This window comes from Nicotiana tomentosiformis, chromosome 8 (assembly GCF_000390325.3).
Source record: "Nicotiana tomentosiformis chromosome 8, ASM39032v3, whole genome shotgun sequence".
NCBI classification, from domain to species: Eukaryota; Viridiplantae; Streptophyta; class Magnoliopsida; order Solanales; family Solanaceae; genus Nicotiana; species Nicotiana tomentosiformis.
The window spans coordinates 44,953,700-44,977,338 of NC_090819.1; the positions used below are offsets into that span (position 1 = coordinate 44,953,700).

A 23,639-nucleotide genomic window follows, 5' to 3' on the forward strand; every position below is an offset into this window, starting at 1 on the left:
AAAATGCCCACTCTGAAGAGACCTTTTGTGAATTTGAAGCATTTTCTTTAGCCTCTCAAATGTTGAGATGTAGAATCAATAATGATACATAAATACCACAAGTCTCGTGTAACGACCCAATCGGTCATTTTGAGCATTTACATTTGGTTCGGTGGTTTTAGGTCATGAGTAGCTTCATATGGTGTATAATGACTTACATGAATCATTGATTTTTGTTTTTGATTGGTTCAAGATTGATTTGGAAGAATGATTCTTAACTAGGAAGCTTTAAGTTGGAAGAATTGACCAAGTTTGACTTATGTGTATTTGACCATGGATTGGAGTTTTTATGGTTCTGTTACGTCCAAATGGTAATTTTGGACTTGGTCGTATGCTCGGATTTGCATTTGGATGTTTCTAGAATGTTTTGGCTCTATTTGGCAAAAATTGGCAATTTGAATGTTTGGGAAGTTCATAGGTTTGATGGGGAGTTTACTTCGATGTTATCGAGTTCGGATTATATTTTCGAGAGTTTCAATATGTTTATTTTGTCATTCGGGACTTGTGTGCGGAGTTTGGTTGCAATCCGGATTGGTTAGGCTTGAATTGGGCGTTTGGTTCGAAGTTTGAATTTATGAACTTAAGAGATTGATCTTGATCGGCGATTCATTGTTTTGATGTTATTATGTGTGATTTGAGACCTCGAGTAGGTCTGTTCTATGTTTGGAACTTGTTGGTATGTTCGGACGGGATCCCAAGGGGCTCGGTTGAGTTTCGAATGAATTTCAGACCATTTTTCCCTTCTTGTGTGATTGATGGTTTTCTAGTGCCTCAACTATTCATCGCGATCACAAATATGAAGTCGTGATCACGTAGTGTATGTTTGGAGCTAGGCTGTTTCTTATCTTTGCATTCGTATGTGTAGATTAGAGTTCGTGAAGGCTGTGGGAATTGAGCATCATGTTTGCATTGTAAGGTCGCGTTGGCTCTTAAGCTGGGAGCATCGCATTTGCATTGCATTATAATGCATTACTTTATTTGATTCTCGATAAATTTCTCTTGAACGTGTTATTGATAATTGACACGGGTTGTGATATACATTGTGGCACGAGGTCTTTGTCGTACGGTTGTGGTATATGTTGTGGTACGAGGTCTTTGTCGTGCGGTTGATACATTGTGGCACGAGGTCTTTGTTGTGCGGTTGTGGTATATGTTGTTGCACGAGGCCTTTGCCGTGTGGTTGTCATATACTGTTTATTGTGATGCTTCGCGTATTGGCCTGAGGTGTGTGTTGATGCAGGATGGTAGGGTAATTGCCTATGCTTAACATCAGTTGAATCCCCATGAGAAGAACTTTCTGATGCATGATTTGGAGTTAGCAGCTATTGTTCATGAGCTTAAGATTTGGAGGCATCATTTATATGGCATGTCTTGTGAGGTGTATACGGATCATCGGAGTCTCCAGCATCTATTTAAATAGAAAGAATTTAACTTGAGGCCAGGGAGATGGTTGGAGTTATTGAAGGATTACGATATCACTATTCTCTATCATCTGGGGAAGGCCAATCTAGTAGAAGACGATTTGAGTAGGAAGGCGGAGAGCATGGGGAGTTTAGCATTCATTCCAGTTAGGGAGAGGCCTTTAGCTACGGATGTTCAGGCATTGTCCAATAGGTTGGTGAGATTGGATATTTCGGAGCCGAGCAGAGTCCTTGCTTATGTTGTATCTCGGTCGTCCTTGTTTGAGCGCATTAAGGCTCGCCAGTATGATGATCCCCACTTACTTGTCCTTAAGGAAACGGTGCAGCACGGTGATGCTAAGGACGTAACTATCGGTGATGATGGTGTGTAGTGACTTCAGGATTGAGTTTGTGTTCCTAATGTTGAATACTTGAGGGAGTTAATTCTTGAGGAAGCTCGTAGTTTGTGGTATTCCATTCATCCAGGTGTTATCAAGATGTATCGTGACTTGAAGAAGCATTATTGGTGGAGGAGGATGAAGAAGAATATTGTTGGGCATATTTCTAGGTGTTTGAATTGCCAACAGGTCAAGTATGAGTATCAGAAACTGGGTGGTTTGCTTCAGAAGATTGATATACCGGAGTGAAACTGGGAGCACATTACTATGGACTTTATGATAGGGTTGTCATAGACCTTGAGGAAGTTTGATGCCATTTGGGTCATTATGGATCGGTTGACCAAGTCGGCGCATTTCATTCTGGTCATGACTTCCTACACCTCAGAGCAGTTGGCTAAGATCTATATCAGGGTGATTGTTCGCCTACGCGGTGTACCTGTTTCTACCATTTTAGACTGCGACACTCAGTTTACTTCACATTTTTGGAGGGAAACAATGTGAGTTGGGCACGCATGTTGAGTTGAGTACTGCATTTCATCCTCATACGGACTGGAAATCTGAGCAGACCATTCAAATCTTGGAGGATATGTTGAGGGTATACAATATCGATATTGGAGGTTAGTGGACCTATTTCTACCTTTAGCATAGTTTGCCTACAAGAATAGCTATCAGTATAGTATCCAGATAGCTCCATATGAAGCCTTATATCGGAGGCGATGTCGTTCTCTAGTTGGTTGGTTCGAGCCCTGCGAGGCAAGGTTATTGGGCATAGACTTGATCTGTGATACTTTGGAAAAGGTGAAATTGATTCAGGAGAGGCTTCGCACAGCTCAATCCGGACAGAAGAGTTATGCGGACTAGAAGGTTTGTGATGTGGCTTTCATGGAGGGCGAGAAGGTTCCTCTTAGAGTTTCGCCAGTGTGATGAGGTTCGGGAAGAAGGGCAGGTTGAGCCCGAGGTTTATTGGTCCTTTGGAGGTGTTGGGGAGAGTTGGCGAGGTTGCTTATAGACTTTCTTTTCATCCTAGTCTTTCGGGATTTCATCTGGTGTTCTATATTTCTATGCTTCGAAAGTATCATGAAGATAAGTCCCATGTTTTGAACTTCACCACAGTGCAGTTGGATGGAAATCTCGCTTATGAGGAGGAGCTAGTGGCTGTTTTGGATCAGGGGATTCGGAAGCTCGGGTCTAAAAATATTACATCAGTGAAGGTGCAGTGGAGAGGTCAACCAGTCGAGGAGGCGAATTAAGTGGGGCAGATATCCTCATCTTTTCGGCACTTCAGGTATAAACCTATTCGAGGACGAACGTTTGTTTAAAAGAGGGAGAATGTAACGATGTGGCTGGTCATTTTGTGTATTTGATCTCTATTTTCCTCATTTGATTCTTCCCGTGTGCTTAGTTCTTATTTTGTGACTTTAGGGGAGGATCGGTTTATTTCCGGGAAGGTTTTGGAGTGAATTGGAACACACAATTCAAATGTTGGAAGCTTAAGTTATAAGAGTTGACCAAGGTTTGATTTTTGTGTTAACGACCTCAGATTTGTATTTTGATGGTTCCAATTGGTTCGTATGGTGATTTTGGATTTAGGCACATGTTTGAATTTGGATTTGGAGATTCCTAGGATGATTTGGCTCTTTTTGCCGAAAGTTGTCAATTTGAAGGTTTAGAAATTTCATAAGTTTGACCATGAGTTGGCTTTGAGGCTATCAGGTTCGAATTGTTATTCTGAGACTTGGAATAGGTCCGTTTTATTATTTGGAATTTGTGGACAAAGTTTGGTCTCATTCCAAGTTGGTTTGGTAGGAATCAGATGCTTGATTGTGAATATTGAAGATCTTGAATTTTAAGGTTTTCATGATGTTTTTTGGTGTTTGATTCAAAGTTTTTGATGTTGTTTTGATGTTTTGAGCTTGTGAACGAGTTCGTACGAGGTTTATATACTTGGTTGTATGTTTGGTGTGGGGACCGAGGGGCTCGGGTGAGTTTCGGATTAGTTGGAATAATTTTAGAGAGTTCAGATTTTTACTAGTGTTGCAGACCTCGCATTTGCGGACTCCTGATCAGATTTGCGATGGTTGGCTCAGAAGGCCAACTTCGCATTTTGCAAAGCTAGTTTCGTAATTGTCACATACGCATTTGCAAAGGGGACATCACATTTGCGAAGACAGCAGCTCAGGGGCCATGTTCGCATTTGCGAGCACTTTTTCGCATTTGAGAGGGTCGTATTTGCGAACCCCTGACCGCAAATGCGACATCCGCAGCTATTATTATTAGTCATTTCGGGACTTTGACCCATTTTCTCATATTTTGAACCCTAGACTTGGATATTGGCGATTGTTTAAGAGGATTTTCACACAAGGCTAGTGGATAAATGATTTTTACATGATTTTGATATTATATCTTGATTTTTCATGGAGTTTACACCTAAATCATAAAATTTGGAAGGGGATTTCTTTTGTGGGGGGGGGGGGGGGTGATTATGTTTTGAAAAATAAAAATTGAGTATTTGAGAGTCGATTTGGACTCAATTTTGGAATCTAATCATATATTTGGACTCGTGAGGTTAAGGGGAGTCGGGATCTACCCCTTGACTCAAATTTTGACCGTGTGGACCCTGGGTTGGCTTTTGTTGACTTTTTGAGAATTTGGTAAAGATTGGGACTTTGGGACTTTATAGTTTGGAATTGATTTCTTTAGCATTGTTTGATGTTATTGAGTTATTTTTTGCTAGATTTGAGTTGGACGAAGGTGATTTTTAAAGGAAAGGCTATTTTTTAGGATTGATTTGCGATTATTATGGAAAGTATCTTGCCTAACCTTATGTGATGGAATACCCCTTAGGATTTGGCTTCATTTGCCTAATTGTGTTATATAAAAAGTGATGTGTACACAAGGTGACGAGCGTCTACAAGGGTTCTATGTGTAGTTTACGACCGGATTAGACCTTAGGCTTCTAATATGCTTTATATAAAATATGCCTAATCACTTTGAGGCTACAGGAACTTGATTGCTATGATTAATTTAGCCATAGTCATGTCTTATATGTTGAACACTTATCCGCATTTTATTATTATCATGTACTTGTGCACCTTATTGTCAAATTGTGAGCATATACCTTTTAATGATAATTTGGCATATCATTGTTATGATAATGGCACATGTGGATATGTTGGACGGATTGACTGGGCGTTGGCACGAGATTTCGCCGTGCGATTGTGAAGGATATTGTTATTGTATGGAGCGATAAGGATGGATATTGTTATTACATGAAGCAATAAGTGTGGATATTATTATTGTATGGAATGATAAGGGCGGAAATTGTTATTGTATGGAGCGTTAAGGGTGGATATTATTATTGTGTCAGGGTAAGGAGTGATAAAGGTGGATGTTGTTATTATGACAAAATGTAGAGTACGAAGGTGACATATGCCTTTGTTTCTATTTGATGACTTATTTGTAAAAAATAGATTTTCGTCTGGTGAGTTGCTATCACATGCTTTAATGAGATTGTTGGTATTGTACTCCATTATACATATTCTTGTTTCCAATTTTTTATATATATATATATTGCACAAGTTCTTTGACTAGTGAGTATCACATGACTTGAACCTCGTCACTACTTCACCAAGGTTAGTCTTACTACTTACTGGATACTGATTGTGGTGTACTCATATTATATTTTAGCATATTTTTGTGTAGATCCGTGTGCTGGAGGTAGCGAACTCGTGAGTGAGCTTGTGCCGGACCGAGAGAATTCAAGGTAGTGTTGCATCGACGCCGCAGACCCTTGGAGTCACCTTCTCTTATTTTTATATTGTTGTATTTAATTTCAAATAGTATTGTACTTATTGAGACCCGTTATGTATTTTGTTTAAAGCTCATGACTCATTATCACTTGGTTTTGGAGAGTTTGACTTATGTATATATGTTTTGGCTTTATCGAGACAATATTCCGCAGTTTATGTTAATTTAGAGTTATTAGATTGTTCGCAACGTAGTACGGAAAATAAACTGCAACAAAAATGATATGAAGAAAAAGAGATTTTATTGATGAATATTTATGAGTATAATTCTATGTATCCTTTGATTCTCCTCTCTCAAATTCTCCGTGATTCGAGTAGCACTTCGTTGTTTCGGGTTGATTCCCGGGAAGAACTCCGTTGATTACTCCTTTGTTGAAGAACTTTGCATTTGATGATTGATCTCTCTGTTTGCGGATGCCTCACCAATTGCGGAATGCTCTTCTCCAACTATGAATGTCCTTAGAGAGTTATGTAACCCCTCTACTTATAATGGTAGAGGATGGACAGTCCATCTACATATGAACTCTCTTACTTGATTCTGATTGGCTCATGTGAGTCATCAAACTTATCACATAAGTTATGTAAGAAGCTTGCTTGTGACTGGCCAAGACATGTCATTTTTTATACTTGGCAACTCTTGATTGGTCATTGTTTTAGACTGGGATTGCCATATCATTTTACACGTGGCGTGATCTTGTTGGCTTTGAGTTTGACTGGATATGCCATGTCACTTGACACATGGCATGATTCTGAGCCTTTAGATGAAATAGACCTTGGGCTTGAAAATAATAAAATGGACTAATTTAATGTAAAGTCCAAATTAATTATTTAACCCAAATAAAACTAAGATTCAATACAAATTTTGTATGGATTAAACATAATAAATTTTATATGTTTATGGATGCCCCCTACTTCAAGTCTTGTCGAAGTGTAAACTTGATGAGCCTTAGCGACGAGGCTTGAAGTACCGGATAAAGAGAATCACATTTTTTGAACCGCATGAAGAATTTGACTACTTGGATAAGTTCTAATTTTTTATAAAAGCACATGACTTTAGCCAAGATTTCAAACTCCGGGGGGTTAGCTATTATCTGCTGGGAAAACATTATCGCGTATATCCTAATTTGAATATGATACCAAAAAGTAGTGTTGGCCAAATAGCAGCTACATGTTCATAGCTACATATGTAAAGTCCAACTCCTTTTCCAACGCTAATTCTTTAATTAATTCCGTCTATAAGTCCAAGACTCAAAGTATCAGCTACCTTAAACAATTATATAAGGAAGCCCTTGCAATCCTTGACTACTGAAAGGAAACTTCGAAACTACTACTGTTTCTTCACGGGCAAGACAATTGCCAGCACAAGGCAATTGTTTCTCCACTAAGTACTCTCTTTTTTCAAGTTTTGTTATTTATTCATCTCTTCTTTGTCTCTCTTTACTGTATTTTTCTTCATTTTTTCAGGAATCGAAAATGCCAGCAAAGTAATTTCGAATCCCCACTAGCAAAGGAAATTCAAATCCATAAACTTTGAGCAATGGAGATTGTTATTTTGGCATTGAATTTGGACATAGTTTGAAGCTTCGTGTCGTTGGCGCCGTTACCTGTCACGCATATTTGAACTTCGAGTCGCGAGTATATTTATCTATCGTGACGAGTTGAAGCCTCGTGTCATTGACACCGGTACCTACTGCTGAATCAAAGCTTCATGTTATTGGCAACAAATAATTAGAGAGAACCAAAAGCTTCGTTCCATTGGCACCGAGGCCTCCAAAATCTTTTCCCTTTCGCAGCAGAATCTATTTGAGATAGTCATCTTTAGGCATATGTGGAGAAAACCATCATATTTTATCGTAGGAACATCGGGAACACAAGACACATGATCCTCTTGACACTACACTTCAAATACTTCAACATATCAAAAATATGGGGCAAAATTCCTTCGGTAGCTTCTCAGGTATTATTTTGAAATTTCATTTTAGATGCTGCCGTACTCAAATTTACAGCTTTGCGCGCCATCACAAAAAGACTCATATCTTGGTGTAGCAACGTCGAAATCATGAGAGATTTATGGCGTCGGAAACTAGACTTCCAAAGATACAAAATATATGAAGATAAAAACCAGATTTACCATATATCTTCCCAGATATCTTCTAGAAGTTAGGCAACGAGTTTCGACATGCAAGCTCCTTCAGTTTTGCGCACTCTCACCAAAGTGAAACATGTCCAACAATATCTTTGTGTTTTTCTTTTTACAGGCGAAGAGATGTGTGAAGACTTCACATCCATTGAGCCTTGGCGTAGACTACTTCTTGCAACCTAGCAAATAATTCATGGAGCATCCTCTTCTTATAGTTGGCCAAAGATGTACATGGCATACCAAGTCCCAGTTTTCGTGAAGAAATAGACGAAGCACTTTCTTCTTGCAATTTTTCATAGACGGCTAGATGAAGAATTCCCTCCTTGAAGATTGTGAGAAAGAGGCTTGCGGTGACTGTATTCCATCATTGACGAGCGAGCATGTGGCACATATCATCCTTGCGGATTGGCTCGAACAAGCTTGGAGTTGGAGCGACCATATTCTTCTTTGCAAGCGAGAATATGGCGCGACTCATTCTTGTGGCTTGGCGAAATTGACACTACTTGGAGCAGTCCTTTCCAACCTTGACGAGCAAGCACTTGGCACATCTCCGCAAATATATCCATTCTTTGGCGTAGGAACGATGAAATCACAAGTCGCTTCATTCTAAAGAATCAGAACTCAAATACATGCCGCTGCGACTTCATAGCACTCCATGCTCTCATTGAAAAAAGTCGTATCTCAACCTAGAAGTGTCCAAACTGCAATCCGCTTAATTCTACATAATTAGAACTTGCACCACAATGGCATATCCAAAATTTAGGAGCAAATTCCATTAGGATAAGTTAGAATAAACTCTTGAAGTTGTGCACATGTCTGTCATTTCGACTTCACAGCACTGCATGTTGTCATTAAAAAGTACATATTTTAATCTAGGAATGTCCAAATAGCGAGACACATATGCCATCAGAAAGACAAGTTCGAGATCTGCAGCACCTGAAAATATCGTGGCAGAACTCCTTTTAGTTGGCCGCAATATTATTTTGAAGTCGCTCCTAATATTTGCCTTGCTGCTTTTCAGCTTTGTGAACTCTCATCGAGAAATACATATCTCGAGCTACAGGTGTAGAAATCGCAATCCCTTTATGCTGTTAGAAAGTAAACTCATAGAGCTGTAACATATATGAATTTCACGGCAGACCTCCTTTCGAGCTGGAAACAGAAAATTCTTAAAATCGACCTAGCTGCAGTAAACTTTCAGATTTGTGTAGTTCCGGCGAAAAAAATCGTATCTTGAGCTAGGAGCCTCAAAATTGCAAACGGTTTGTGTTGTTGGAAACTAGATGTAAGGTCCCGTAAAATTTTTACAAAGGAAATTAAGGTTTCGTAGTGCCGAAAAGTTTGAACAATGCGCTCGGGAGTAAAGGAAAACTTTCAGCAGAAAAAGACATTTATGCGGCCCATTATGCGGTCGCAGAATCACTCTACGGATCGCATAATGGTCGCAGAGTGAATCAGAGGCGGGGAAAGATTGGAGGAAGGTCTGTGGTACACTATACGATCGCAGACCAGTTATGCGGTGCATTATACGACCGCAGAATAGATCTGCAGGTCGCATAATCACCGCAGACCCAACCAGACGACCCCAATTTTGGAGCGTCAACTATGCGACCGATATGCGGGCCGCATAATGGTTCTGTGGTACGGTCTGCGATCGCAGACCCAGTTTTGGCAAGTTTAAGTTTTGGAAATTTTACCCGACCCCATTTTGATAAATAGCCTTTGGGGCTTATTTTGGGTCATCCATCTGATGATTTTAGAGAGAGGTAAGAGTATTTTAGAGAGAGAAAGAGGAAACTTAACATTCTAATCATTCATTCTTGTCACAATCTTCAAGAACCAAGAAAGTCATTCATAATATCTTCATCTAAGAGGTAAGATTCAAACTCTAGTCTTCAATTTCGAGTTTGGGTATGAGATGGATAATTTGGGAGTATGATTTTTGGATATGAGAATTGTTATTTATCATATGCATGGGCTAGTAGGGATTGTGGGGAAGTTGTTGAACAATCTTGGGTGATTTTGGTGTTGAATTAATTGTGGAGTGAAGAAAATCTTGTGGATGAACCTTGTAGTGTAATTTTCACACCTAGTGTTTGATAAAATGCTCGAGTGAGCTGAAACTATGAACTCCTTCCTAATTTGTGTTCAATTTTGCTATATCTCTAAATAGATCGAAGTAGCTAAGATTTTCGGAATATTGTAGTAAATTAAAAGGCTCGAAGTAAGGTATGTTGGCTAAACTCCTCTCTTAGAATTGAATCACACGGTATTCATGTAATTTGTGTAAGTCCCGAGTGGTTCATTATACTATTTCGAATAAGCTTGTGTTGAAAGATATATTTTTAATATGTATCCCAAATGCATTTATCATGTTATGTTATCATTTGATAATGTGTTCAAAGTATGGGTTGTGCATTAAAAATATTTCGACTTCAAGCCAAGTTTAAACGAAGGCTATTATGCCAAATTTTGTGAAAAACTTCTATGTGCCTAAAACTCTTAATTGCTCACATGTGTACTAAAAACCTTGAATTAAAATGCCTTATTATTGATGATGGTGATGATATTTGAAAGTGGAAAAGGCGAGCATGAAATACTAAATACATCTGACGTGCCAAGAATGATTTTATAATTGTGGCCACTAGTGCCAATGAAATGAAAAGAATACAAAAGAAGTATGAAACGAGATGATTGGTTTAAAAGGATGATGTCTCGAATGAGACGGCCTAGCCGATCGGGTCGTGATCGGACGCCATGCCGCACACATGATGGTGATTGTGCTAGAAATTATGATTGTGGTTGATGTCTCGAATGAGACGGCCTAGCCGATCGGATTGTGATCGGACTCCATGCTAAAAGTACGGTGGTATTGGCATTGTAAATATTGGTATTGTGAATGGTGGCATATTGGTACTAAAAATCTCCCAACTTAAGATATGAAAATTAATTTGAACACTATCTTAATCCTAATTTGAGGTTTGATGTTTTTTGTGGCTTCCACTGATATTATGATTGTTCTTGCTTGTATTATCTATCATTCTATTGAGAGGGTATTTTGTCATTCATACTAATACTATTTCATATGTACTAACATCCCTTTTACCAGGGGCGCTGTATCTTCAATGGATGCATGTGGTTCTACAGCAGGAGACATTGATCAGTGATAGCGGTACATCATCTTCCCAGCTGACTTGGTGAGCCCCACTTCATTTCGGGGTCATGTATCTTTTGTTCCTTGTGTATTGTGTTTGAGGTATAGCTGAGGCTTTATTATCGGCACTATCATAGTACTCTTCTGTATCTATTAGAGGCTCCGTAGATATAGTGTGGGTTGTATATTGGTGCCGGAGAAGTCAAACAATGTTATGTTGTGTTTGAATTACTTGTTCCACTTCAGACCATGAAAAATGTATTGTAATTTGAGACTTTAAAATGAAGTAACTAATGGTAATGAATTGGTATTGTATATATGATCTCCTTATCGTATAATTAACGAAAATATGTATTTTCTGTATTCATAAGTGAGTTTGGGTAGAAAGTATCTAACAGGCTTGCTTGACCGGATTTACTCGGTTGAGCGTCGGTCGCGTTCCCCGAGTTCGGGGTGTGACACTAGACATCCAAATCTACAACATATAAAATGTTAGGGGCAGAACGTCTTACGGATGGACCACGGTAGTTTTCTAAATATGATCCTGTCATCCATTGAGCTCGCTTTCCATCCCTATGCTCTCTGAGTTATCCTACGAATGTTGTTATTTTCTTAAAATTGACTCTACAATCTTGCATGTAGTAACTTTAGCTATCATGCTTCACAAATCTTATCTCTTCATTTATTTCTTTTACAGACTCGCAAAGGAGTTCAGAGGGTCCGAATATCAGACTAAGATATCATACAAGATGCGGATATGTTGAAGTTTTGAGCATGCAAAATCTCTACGAGAAAGAAAGAATTATTGTAGTAGATTGTCATGCGAAGCGACCCTTTCACCAATTGTTGCACTTGATTTGTTGATAGTCTTGAAGTTCATCAATTGCGGCTTCCATGGTGATTGAAGTGTTTTCTCAAGAGCGACGACTTCTCACATATGGGACCTTCAACCAACACTTGCACAAGAGAAGCAACTATCATGCTCGAGGCCTAACAACAAGATATATGGTCAAGAAATTATCACAACTACTGAACGCGAGAGATGTACATTGAGAATGGTGTGCCAAGACATATCATTTTAGACACTTGGCAACTCTTGATTGGTCATTGTTTTAGACTGGGATTGCCACATCATTTCACACGTGGCGTCATCTCGTTGGCTTTGAGTTTGACTGGATATACCATGTCGCTTGACACATGGCATGAGTCTGGGCCTTAAGATGAAATGACATTGGGCTTGAAAATAATAAAATGAACTAATTTAATGTAAAGTCCAAATTAATTATTTAACCCAAATAAAACTAAGATTCAATCCAAATTTTGTATGGATTAAACTTAATAAATTTTATATGTCTACATATATCTCATTTCGATATTTTGTATCAATGTGTGATTGGCTTACCTAATGTTAGAGGTTAGTTTTCATTACAATCTTTGGAGGGGTTTTGGGTCGTGACAGTATTAACTGATTGCAATATATTATACCCATAAAAAGAATTCAAATAATCCACGCCAAGATAATAATTCAAGCTTGGCATAAAGATAGACATGAACCAAGGAACATAGAACTCATCCACAAAAGCGCGAAGTCTTGTCTGACCTCCTAAACATCCTAATCCAACTTCTTATTTATCTTGCCTTTTCATGCTTTATTTCATGTTTGTCTAATACGTATTTGTTTGTAACTTTAAGTGCCAAAGAAGCAATATTTTATATAGTAATTTAGTCCAACCTTAAAAGTCTTCTTTTGAATATGGACTCCTATTTCGATATGGTTAATATAAAGGGCCTTATTAACTAATTAAATTATTGAAGAGTATAAAAGTGATCAATGTATTCTCCGCGTTGAATTGGTATCTTTTCGAACTTCAAGAATAATTAGAACATATCTGAAAAGATGAAATTTGCTTAATAGTAGAAGTCCAAGCAAATTCATATTAGGAAAAATTTGAGGAAAATTCATTTGTAGCACTTCGCTGGAAACTTATATCATTTGGTAGAAATAAGATTTCAAATACATTTAGTAGCCTAAAACATATTAGAATGGTCAGCCCAAATTCTGCCGACCCCATCCTATCCACCTTCCTCTTTCACCATTTGTCAGACTACACAAAAAAGCTCTACCATTACCCCGCCGTTATAGCACTGTCACCACCGCCGCACCATCGCGACCTCCACCGTACCGCTGCCATCACATCGCCCTAGCCATACCCCTAAAATAGATTATAAAAAATCAAACATACCCATCCCTGGACTAGTCATCATACCAAAATTCCACCATCAACCCTGGTACCACCGCACAATCGTCACTGTATCATCCTACCCATACCCAAAAAAGACAGATCATCAAAAATCAGACCCACCCGCCCTTGGACCAGGGTCATCCACCCTCAATTCCACCTCCAAATCTGAACAATTAAGGACTAAAAGAGAAAGAAAATAAAAAGAATGATAATTTATACAAAACAATTATCACAAAAAAAAAAAAAAAAGTAAAGTAGGAATGAGAAGAAGAAAAATACAAAAGGCGATGTATATACGGATTTTATATATTATATAAACAGACTATTAAACCTAAAGAAATAAGATTTAAAAGGGAAAAGGAAAGAAACGCTGAGAGTATTTGTGAGATAAAGATTATACACTTTATATAAAAAAATATATTAATTATTCCTTTATATACATATTATAAATTATATATGCACTGCATATATATATTATACACTATATATATATATCTTTTATATATAAAATTATATGAACATTGAATGTGTATAAATAGTGTACATGCATTCTATCAATATAAATACACCTTTCATACAAATGTGCTTACATAATTATACACATTATATATAATATTGTCAATACTCACCATAGCCATTGTAATCTTTCACGTCCAATTTTGTATAATACGTGTATAATAAATGTATCATCAGTGTATAATGTATACATAGTTATTAAACATATATTATACAATTATTAGACACGAATTACATGATATATAAATAAAGGAGCATTGACAGTAATGGAGGACAGTCAACATGGCCGGAAAAAAGTTTTTTTCCGACGATGGCAATTTCATTACCTCCATCTCTCATCTTCTCATAAAATTCATCCAAAAAGGTGTCATGCAATACCATACTCAAAGTGGACAGAAAGCGAACACCGCCAGAATTTGGCCGAAAATTACACAAAGAAGAATGTTTTTTTTCATCTAAGTGAAGGAGGAGGAAATTATTAAAAAAATAATTATGTGTTGGTGTCATTATAGTGAAAAAGAAGAAAAGAAAAACAAAAAGGGAGGAGTGAAAAAGGGAGAAGATAAAAAGAGAGGGAAAAGATGGAAGTCACTGGTAGGTTGAAGAGGAATATGAGAGAGAGAGAGAGAGAGAGAGAGAGAGAGAGAGAGAGAGGAGAAGTAGGAGAAGTAGGCGGCTGAAACAAGGGAGAAAGAATTAAATTTTAGGGGTTTGGCTATAAGTTGTTATTAGTTTTAGATTGCTAATAAAGTCTAAAAGGAGTAGCTTATGTAAAGTAGGCCATTATTTTGGCCGAATGGCCATAGAGTATGATTTTTCAAAACAAAATTAATATTTCAATTTTATCCAATATAGATCTTTTTCTAAAGGAAAAATTTATATTTTGAGGGGCATAAAATTCGATCAATATTTGAATGATATATTTGTCGTTCAACATTTAGCGTGAAACATTCGTCTTTTATAATAAATATAGATAGATACATATAGTAATTTCTTTTAACCAATTAGGCTCTTTTTACTGGCCACTTCGGAAAGAAACTAACAAGGAATGTGTTATTAAAAGAATGTGTAAGTACCATTACAAAGGTGGAATGGCATGACCATTTGGATTGGACAGACGCTACATAGTGAATATACTAAGCCCGATTCGCATTATTATGCTCAATAAAAGAAAGAAAAAATTATGCGATACATCAAATATATACATTATATTTATCATTTTTAGCTATACTACCAGCAAATTTACCATTCATAGCTATATTTGAATTTTATAGCAAATCTACAAGAGATTAATTGTTTCGAACGAAACAAGAGAGCAACATGCTCTCGTAGATCAGTTGGTTAGAGCACCCTCTTAGTTGGCTGAGGTCTTGAGTACGACTCTCAACAAGAGTATTTTATTTTTTTTATATTTCTTTATTTAGCCTTAGTTGTATTTGTTGCGCAAATGAATACAGTCGATACCGGTTGTATCCTTTGTATACACCCCTATATACAGTAGATACAAGTTGTATCATTTGTATACACCCCTATATACAGTAGATACAAGTTGTATCATTTGTATACACCCTTGTAATTGCGCGAGCGAATACAGTTGATACAGGTTGTATTTGTTGCGCGAACGAATACAGTTGACTCGGGTCGTATTCGTTGCGCGTTTAAATACAAGTGAGACAAGGTGGTAACAATTGAACAGTAGCTACGAATAGTAATTAGGTAAACTATAATTAATAGACTCTAAACTATAATGCTTTATGAAAATTCCTCTGAAAGAAACGAGCAACGCGTCATTATGCCCAATAAAAGGAACGAAAAGGGATCAAATATATCTCTCTACTTTCAAAAATTATTTAAATCTACCCTCCGTTTTACTATCTTGTTGTCTGGGCCCCTACTGTTATACTATAAATCAGATTTGTCCTTATTTTTAACGGAGGGCTATGTGGCAGATCTTTACTAAAAGACCCACCCCCAATTTAATCTACCCGAATCCATATTAACCTACCCATAATCCGACCCAATACCCACAGGAAAAAAAGAGAGACATAATGCAAAAATTTGGAAAACCAAAAATGTCCTTCCATCTTTTTCATTTTTTGCTCAAAATTTTCAATCCAACTTCTTTGCATCTTCACCAAATTTGTTATAACTTGAGATTTATGCTCCCCAATGAATCCCCAACAAAACTTAATAATACTCACTAAAAATAGTTTATATTTTCGAAAATCTAATTTTCGAGCTAGGCTTCAAAGCTTTCTTCAATGGAGTTTTTAGCTCTTACTTCACCTTACCAGCTTTCACAAACTTCTAAATAATACTTCAACAAGAAATGTGTATACGGTCGAAACTAATTTCGACCTTCGAATGTCTGATCGAGATGGGAACATAATGGACCGAAAAAAGTCTTCATAATATCGAGATGGGATCCAAAGAAGGCACAAACGAGCTTTAAGTTTCAGGGACAGGTCAAATACCGAGCTCGAAGTCATTATCGAGCTCGGGTCCGAATCGAACTATGATGAGATATGATGGAATCGAGCTTAAGGGCCAGACGCCAACTAATACCGAGCCCAAGTCATTACCGTAACCCAAGTCGGCATCAAGCTCAAACCCGCATCGAGCTCTAAAACTAGAAACCGACCAATACTGAGTCCGATCAAGATCGAGCTCATAGACAAGAGCCGTTGCAGCCGCACTAAGGGAGAGAATCTCGGTAGGAATTAGGAAAAAGCTGATTTATCATGGGTTCCCCACTATATATTTTTAATTATATCTAAAGTAGGATCCCCCACTATAAAAAGGATAGCTATATTTTCTATAAAGCATCAAGTTTTGCATACATTGTAACTCAGATATCATACACTCCCATACTGAAGAATTGTCCTTTTTTAGCTTCATAGATTGATTCATCTTGCTTAATCCATAAATCATTATCTTTTCAACTTTGCTTATTTTTCACTCTTTACAGTCAATATTCGATATTTCAAGTTATACCACATACCCTTAGAACTATGTACAAATTCAACTCTATCCATTTTTCGGGTAAACAGTTCGGCGCCCACCGTGGGGCTAAGGATAACAGTGGTTTTTTGATACGAATCCGCAAAACACGCCATATTACGCTTGTTTCCGGAAGTGTCTTTTATTTCGGATTAGCAACAACGAGCTATCAATTAAATGGTCTTTCCTATCGACAACGAAGCTGGTCTTCAAGGTGAGAACAACAACTTGACGCCCAGGACCAAAAGGCTGCTTGTCGATGTTGTTGGAGCTCGAGTCGAAGTGTCACTAGACATTAATTCGCATGTGGCTATTGAGGCAAACCTATATTCTGAAGCTGAAAATAGCATTCATGGTGGCACTCGATCCGTAGGTCGAGATACCCATAACGTCGAGGAAAACGCCGTCAGCTTGCGTATGATTTTCGAAATGTTGCAAGCTCAACAGGCAGCAATAGCTCAGTTGCAGAGTCAAACCCAGATACCGAGCAGGACGGAGCCCAGTCCACCCCGAGAAATCGCTCACAGAACGGAACCAGCTATAGTAAAGTCAAATGAGCCAGAGTTGGGGACTAATCCCGAAATTGCTAAGATGTTCGAAGAACTAACCAAATGAATAGAATCAGGAGAAAGGAGGATCGAAGCAAACGACAAAAAAGTGGAAACATATAACTCCAGAGTTGATCAGATCCTGGGGGCACCACCGATATTGAAGGGCTTAGATTCCAAAATATTCGTGCAAAAGCCTTTCCCCCCATGCGTGGCTCCTAAACCGATCCCAAATAAATTCTGCATGCCCGAGATTCCTAAATATAACGGAACTACCGACCCCAACGAACATGTCACCTCTTACACATGTGACATTAAAGGGAATGACCTAGAGGACATGAAATCAAATCCGTATTATTGAAGAAATTTGGTGAAACCCTGTCAAGGGAACAACGATATGGTACCATAATTTGCCATCTAATTCTATCTATTCTTTTGCTATGCTTGCAGATTCCTTCGTAAAAGTGCACGCCGGGGCCATAAAGATTGAGACCAGGAAGTCGGACATGTTCAAGGTAAGATAAAAGGATAACGAGATGCTAAGGGAGTTCGTATCTCGTTTTCAAATGGAACGAATGGATCTGCCACCAGTCACAGACGATTGGGCTGTTCAGGCTTTCACTCAAGGTTTGAACGAATGAAGTTCGACGGCTTCACGGTGGTTGAAGCATAACCTAATCGAGTATCCAGCTATTACTTGGGCCGACGTGCATAATCTGTACCAGCCGAAAATTAGAGTCGAAGATGATCAGTTGGGTTCTGAATCCGCTGCTAGAAGGGACATCAATCGATAACAAGGTCCGATCAGGGACCGATACCGACCATATAGTGGAAACCACAGGATTAATGAATCGATATGTAACCCCGGACAAGGAAATAAAAGAAGTGATCGAGGTCAAGGGTCTCAGGGGATAATGAACAGAAATGGGTTCGATAGGCCTACCGGACCTAAGGAAGCACCACGGTTATTAGAGTATAACTTCAGCATCGATGCATCTGCTATCATATCGGCTATCGGACACATCAAAGATACTAAATGGCCTCGACCAATGCAGATTGATCCTGCCCATAGGAACCCCAATAAAATGTGCGAATATCATGGCACCCATGGACACAAAACTGAATATTGCAGGCAACTAATAGAGGAGGTAGCCCGGTTATTCAATAAAGGGCACCTTCGAGAATATTTAAGCGACAGGGCCAAAAACCATTTCAAAAACGGGGATTTCGGTAAACAAAACGAACAGGAAGAACTGCAGCACATCATTCACATGATCATCGGTGGCGTCGATAACCCTCAAGGGCCGGTGCTTAAATGCATTAAGACATCGGTTATATGAGAAAAGTGACCTCGAACTTAGGATTACGCACCCATAGGGACCTTGTCCTTTAATGATGAAGATGCAGAAGGAATCATGCAGCCTCACAACAATGCACTGGTAATATTCGTACTTATGAATAAAACTAAAGTTAAGCGTGTGTTAATTGATCCAGGTAGCTCGGCCAACATTATTAGATCGAAGGTTGTAGAATAGCTTGGTCTACAGGACCAGGTCGTACCCGCAACCATGGTTCTAAACGGATTCAACATGGCATGTGAAACTACCAAAGGCGAGATAATTCTGCAAATAAATGTGGCCGGGACCATCCAGGAAATGAAGTTCCACGTAATCGAAGGCGACATGAGGTACAACGCCCTTTTTGGAAGGCCATGGATCCACAATATGAGAGTTGTACCTTCGACCCTCCACCAGGTTCTTAAATTCCCAACATCGGAGGGGGTCAAAACAGTGTACAGAGAACAACCGGCCGCAAGAGAAATATTTGTTGTCGAAGAAGCAATTCTGATATCCTCACCTTCGTCAACAAAGGGGTCGGACTAAAAAGGGGAACGAGAATCCAAATAGCAATCACAGACGTCAGCTTCAACCCAACTAGAAAATCAGAGATTGACGAAGATGATGATCAAAGGATCCTTCGTGGTCCTCGATGATTCCAACGTTACCCAATCAATGATTGAAGAATTGGAGCAATTCATACTAATCGAGCATTTGCCCGAACGAAAGGTATACCTGGGAACGGGATTAACCCCCGAACTCAGGAAAAGGCTTATTCAATTTCTTACCGATAACATAGATTATTCTTCTTAGTCCCATTTAGATATAACAGGGATCCCACTGGATATAACGACTCATCGGCTAAGCCTGGACCCTGGGTATTAATCACTTACCCATTTCGTAATATCTTATACAAGCCCGAACTATCAGGCCGATTGGCCAAATGGGCCATCGAACTCAGTGGGTACGATATCGAATATCAACCCTGGATGGCCATCAAGTCTCACATTTTAGCGGGCTTCGTGGCCAATTTCATGCCAACCCTCGTACCCGAAGTTGAAAAATAACTCTTATTGAAATCGGGTACATCATCGGGGGTATGGACCCTTTTCACGAACGAGGCTACGAACATGAAGGGGTCCGGGCTAGGCATCGTTTTAAAGCCGCCCACGGGTAACACTATTAGGCAATCTATCAAAACTACTAGGTTGACTAACAACGAGGCCGAGTATGAGGCCATGATTGTAGGTCTCGAGCTAGCTAAAAGCTTGGGAGCAGAAGTCATTGAAGCCAAGTGTGACTCTTTGCTGGTGGTAAATCAAGTAAACAAAACCTTCGAAGTCCGAGAGGTTAGAATGCAAAGGTATTTGGACAAACTACAGGTAACTTTGCACCGTTTCAAAGAATGGACCTTACAGCATGTACCTCGAGAACAAAATAGTGAGGCTGATGCACTTGCAAATTTGGGGTCATCGGTCGAGGAAGATGAGATTAGCTCGGGGACTGTCGTTCAACTCTCGAGATCTGTGATCGAGGAAGGTCATGTCGAGATAAACTCTACAAGCTTAACCTAGGATTGGAGGAATAAGTATATTGAATACTTGGGAACAGAAAGCTCTTATCGGACCCTAAACATTTGAGGGCCCTACGAACCAAAGTTGCTCGGTTCACATTGGCTACAGATGGAACATTATACCGAAGGACATTCAATGGACCATTGGCAGTATGCTTAGGACCAGGAGACACCGACTACATCCTACGTGAGATTCACGAGGGTACTTGTGGAAATCATTCTGGTACCGATTCATTAGTCCGAAAAATAATCAGAGTAGGATATTATTGGATCGATATGGACAAAGATGCAAAGGAGTTTGTTTGAAAATGTGACAAATGTCAAAGGTTTGCACCGATGATCCATCAGCCCGGAGAGCAACTTCACTCAGTCCTATCCCCATGGCCATTCATGAAATGGGGAATGGATATCGTCGGCCCTCTGCCATCGGCCCCAGGTAAAGCTAAGTTCATTTTATTTATGACTGACTATTTCTCTAAATGGGTTGAAGCACGGGCGTTTGAGAAAATAAGAGAGAAAGAGGTTATAGACTTCATCTGGGATCATATCATATGTCGATTTGGGATACCCGCTGAAATAGTGTGTGACAATGGAAAATAATTTATCGGTAGCAAAGTAACAAAAATCCTCGAAGACCACAAAATAAAAAGGATATTATCAACACCGCATCACCCTAGTGGGAACGGACAGGCCGAATCGACGAACAAGACTATCATTCAAAACCTAAATAAAAGGCTAAACGACGCTAAGGGAAAATGGAGAAAAATCCTACCCGAAGTTCTTTGGGCATATCGAACAATATCAAAATCCAGTATGGGAGCAACCCCGTTCTCCTTAGTATATGGCTCTGAAGCCTTGATTCCAGTCGAAGTCGGGGAACCCAGTGTCAGGTTTCGATATACAACAGAAGAGTCAAATCATGAGGCTATAAATACTAGCCTCGAATTATTGGATGAAAAACGGGAAGCTGCTCTCGTCAATTGGCCGCCCAAAAGCAGCGGATCGAAAGATACTATAATTGAAGGACCAATCTTCGCCATTTTAAAATTGGGGACTTAATGCTAAGGAAATTCACCCTCAGCACCCGAAATCCAAATGAAGGAAAACTGGGTCCAAACTAGGAAGGACAGTATCAGGTACTCGAAAACGTCGGTAAAGGATCCTACAAGCTCGGTATTATGAACGGAAAACAACTACCAAGCAATTGGAACGTGTCGCACCTAAAACGATACTACTGCTAAGGTACGACCCTCCCATGTTTGTTTATATTTCGAAACTAACCCTTGCAGGAGTTCGATCAGGAACAAGGATGGATCATTCAAACATGAAGCCTTAGGTCTGAAAGCACACGTTGCACTCTTTTTCCCTTAGACCGGTTTTATCCCAAATGGGTTTTTCGGCAAGGTTTTTAATGAGGCAACCATTGATCATGCTAACTTAGAACAATTCAACAGTATTCGAGGCCTCCTTACAATCAACCTCGAATACTGGGGGGCATTACCCTCAAATATATCAAGTTCAATGCAAGAAAGTTACTTCATAACAGCAGGGTTTCGATAGGGAAAATTGTAAGAGCCAAATGGTCAAAACGAACCATGCTCATATAGTTTGCGCGATCCCTGGTACAGAACATAAACACATGTATAATGACATAAAGAGAATTTCTTACCGAATACATCCTCTATTTTGTGATTTATTTTGCAAGCAGACTTAAGGGCCGACCATTACCCCATAAATCGGGGACTGCCAACCGAAATATCAACGAGATCAAGTCCCATTAAGCTTACAGGCTACACTACTTCGAGTTCGAGCAAGTACTCACTCGACTAATAAGACTACGGGTTACATCACTTCGAGTTCGAGCAAGCACTCACTCGACTACTAAGCCTACGGGCTACTCTTATTTTGAGTTCGAGAAATCACTCACTCGACTATTAAGCCTACGGGCTACATTACTTCGAGTTCGAATCACTCACTCGACTAATAAGCCTACGGGCTACATCATTTCGAGTTCGAGCAAGCACTCACTCGACTACTAAGCCTACGGGCTAGGTCACTTCGAGTTCGAGCAATCACTTACTCGACCATTAAGCCTACAGGCTACATTACTTCGAGTTAGAATCACTCACTCGACTACTAAGCCTACGAGCCACATCACTTCGAGTTCGAGTAAGCACTCACTCGACCATTAAGCCTACGGGCTACGTTACTTCGAATTCGAATCACTCACTCGACTACTAAGCCTACGGGCTACTCTTATTTCGAGTTCGAGCAATCACTCACTCGACCATTAAGCCTACGGGCTACATTACTTCGAGTTCGAATCACTCACTCGACTAATAAGCCTACGGGCTACATCAGTTTGAGTTCGAGAAAGCACTCACTCGACTATTAAGCCTACGGGCTACTCTTATTTTGAGTTCGAGCAATCACTCACTCTACCATTAAGCCTACGGGCTACATTACTTCGAGTTCGAATCACTCACTCGACTAATAAGCCTACGGGCTACATCACTTCGAGTTCGAGCAAGCACTCACTCGACTACTAAGCCTACGGGCTAGGTCACTTCGAGTTCGAGCAATCACTCACTCGACCATTAAGCCTACGGGCTAGATTACTTCGAGTTTGAATCACTCACTCGACTACTAAGCCTACGGGCCACATCACTTCGAGTTCGAGCAAGCACTCACTCGACTATTAAGCCTGGGGCTACATTACTTCGAGTTTGAATCACTCACTCGACTAATAAGCCTACGGGCTACATCACTTCGAGTTCGAGCAAGCACTCACTCAACTACTAAGCCTACGGGCTACTCGTATTTCGAGTTCGAGCAATCACTCACTCGACCATTAAGCCTACGGTCTACATTACTTCGAGTTCGAATCACTCACTCGACTAATAAGCCTACGGGCTATATTACTTCGAGTTCGAGCAATCACTCACTCGACTACTAAGCCTGCGGGCTACCTTATTTTGAGTTTGAGCAAGCACCCACTCGGTTATAAAGGCTACAAGGTCCAAACTCGATCAAATTGCCTAAAGCCTTATGAAAACATTCATAAGGCATGAATGAAACAAAATCTTCACAAGGTAGAGAATAAAACAGAGGCAAGTCGGGAAAAGAAAAGATCTTTATATATATACAAGAATATTTACAATGTCCGAACAAGACCCTACACAAAAAACCAAAATGGAAACTAAGGGCTAAGTTTCTTGGTTATCTCCGGGGGCGGTCTCTTCTCCATCAGGCTCCTCCCCGCTTTCGGACCCACTCTTACTCCCATCATCATCATCATCATCGGAAGCCAAGGCTTCAGCATCGGCTTCAAGCTCTCTAGCCCTTTTTATTTCTTCGGCGAGATCGAAACCTCGAGCATGGATCTCCTCGAGGGTCTCCCTTCGAGATCGGTATTTAGCAAGTTTAGCAACCCAATGTGCTCGAGTGTTAGCGGTCTCGGCCGCCTCTCTTTCTTGTACCTGAGC

General features: G+C 39.6%; 1 protein-coding gene across 1 annotated transcript; it reads left to right on the plus strand.

Moving 5' to 3' along the window:
• The first annotated feature begins 1,582 nt into the window (after positions 1–1,582).
• On the plus strand, positions 1,583–2,086 carry LOC138897403 (uncharacterized). The gene is made up of 2 exons (XM_070183370.1): positions 1,583–1,823; positions 1,926–2,086. Exons 1-2 carry the CDS (start codon positions 1,583–1,585, stop codon positions 2,084–2,086), a joined length of 402 nt encoding a protein of 133 aa, XP_070039471.1.
• Positions 2,087–23,639: the final 21,553 nt, after the last annotated feature.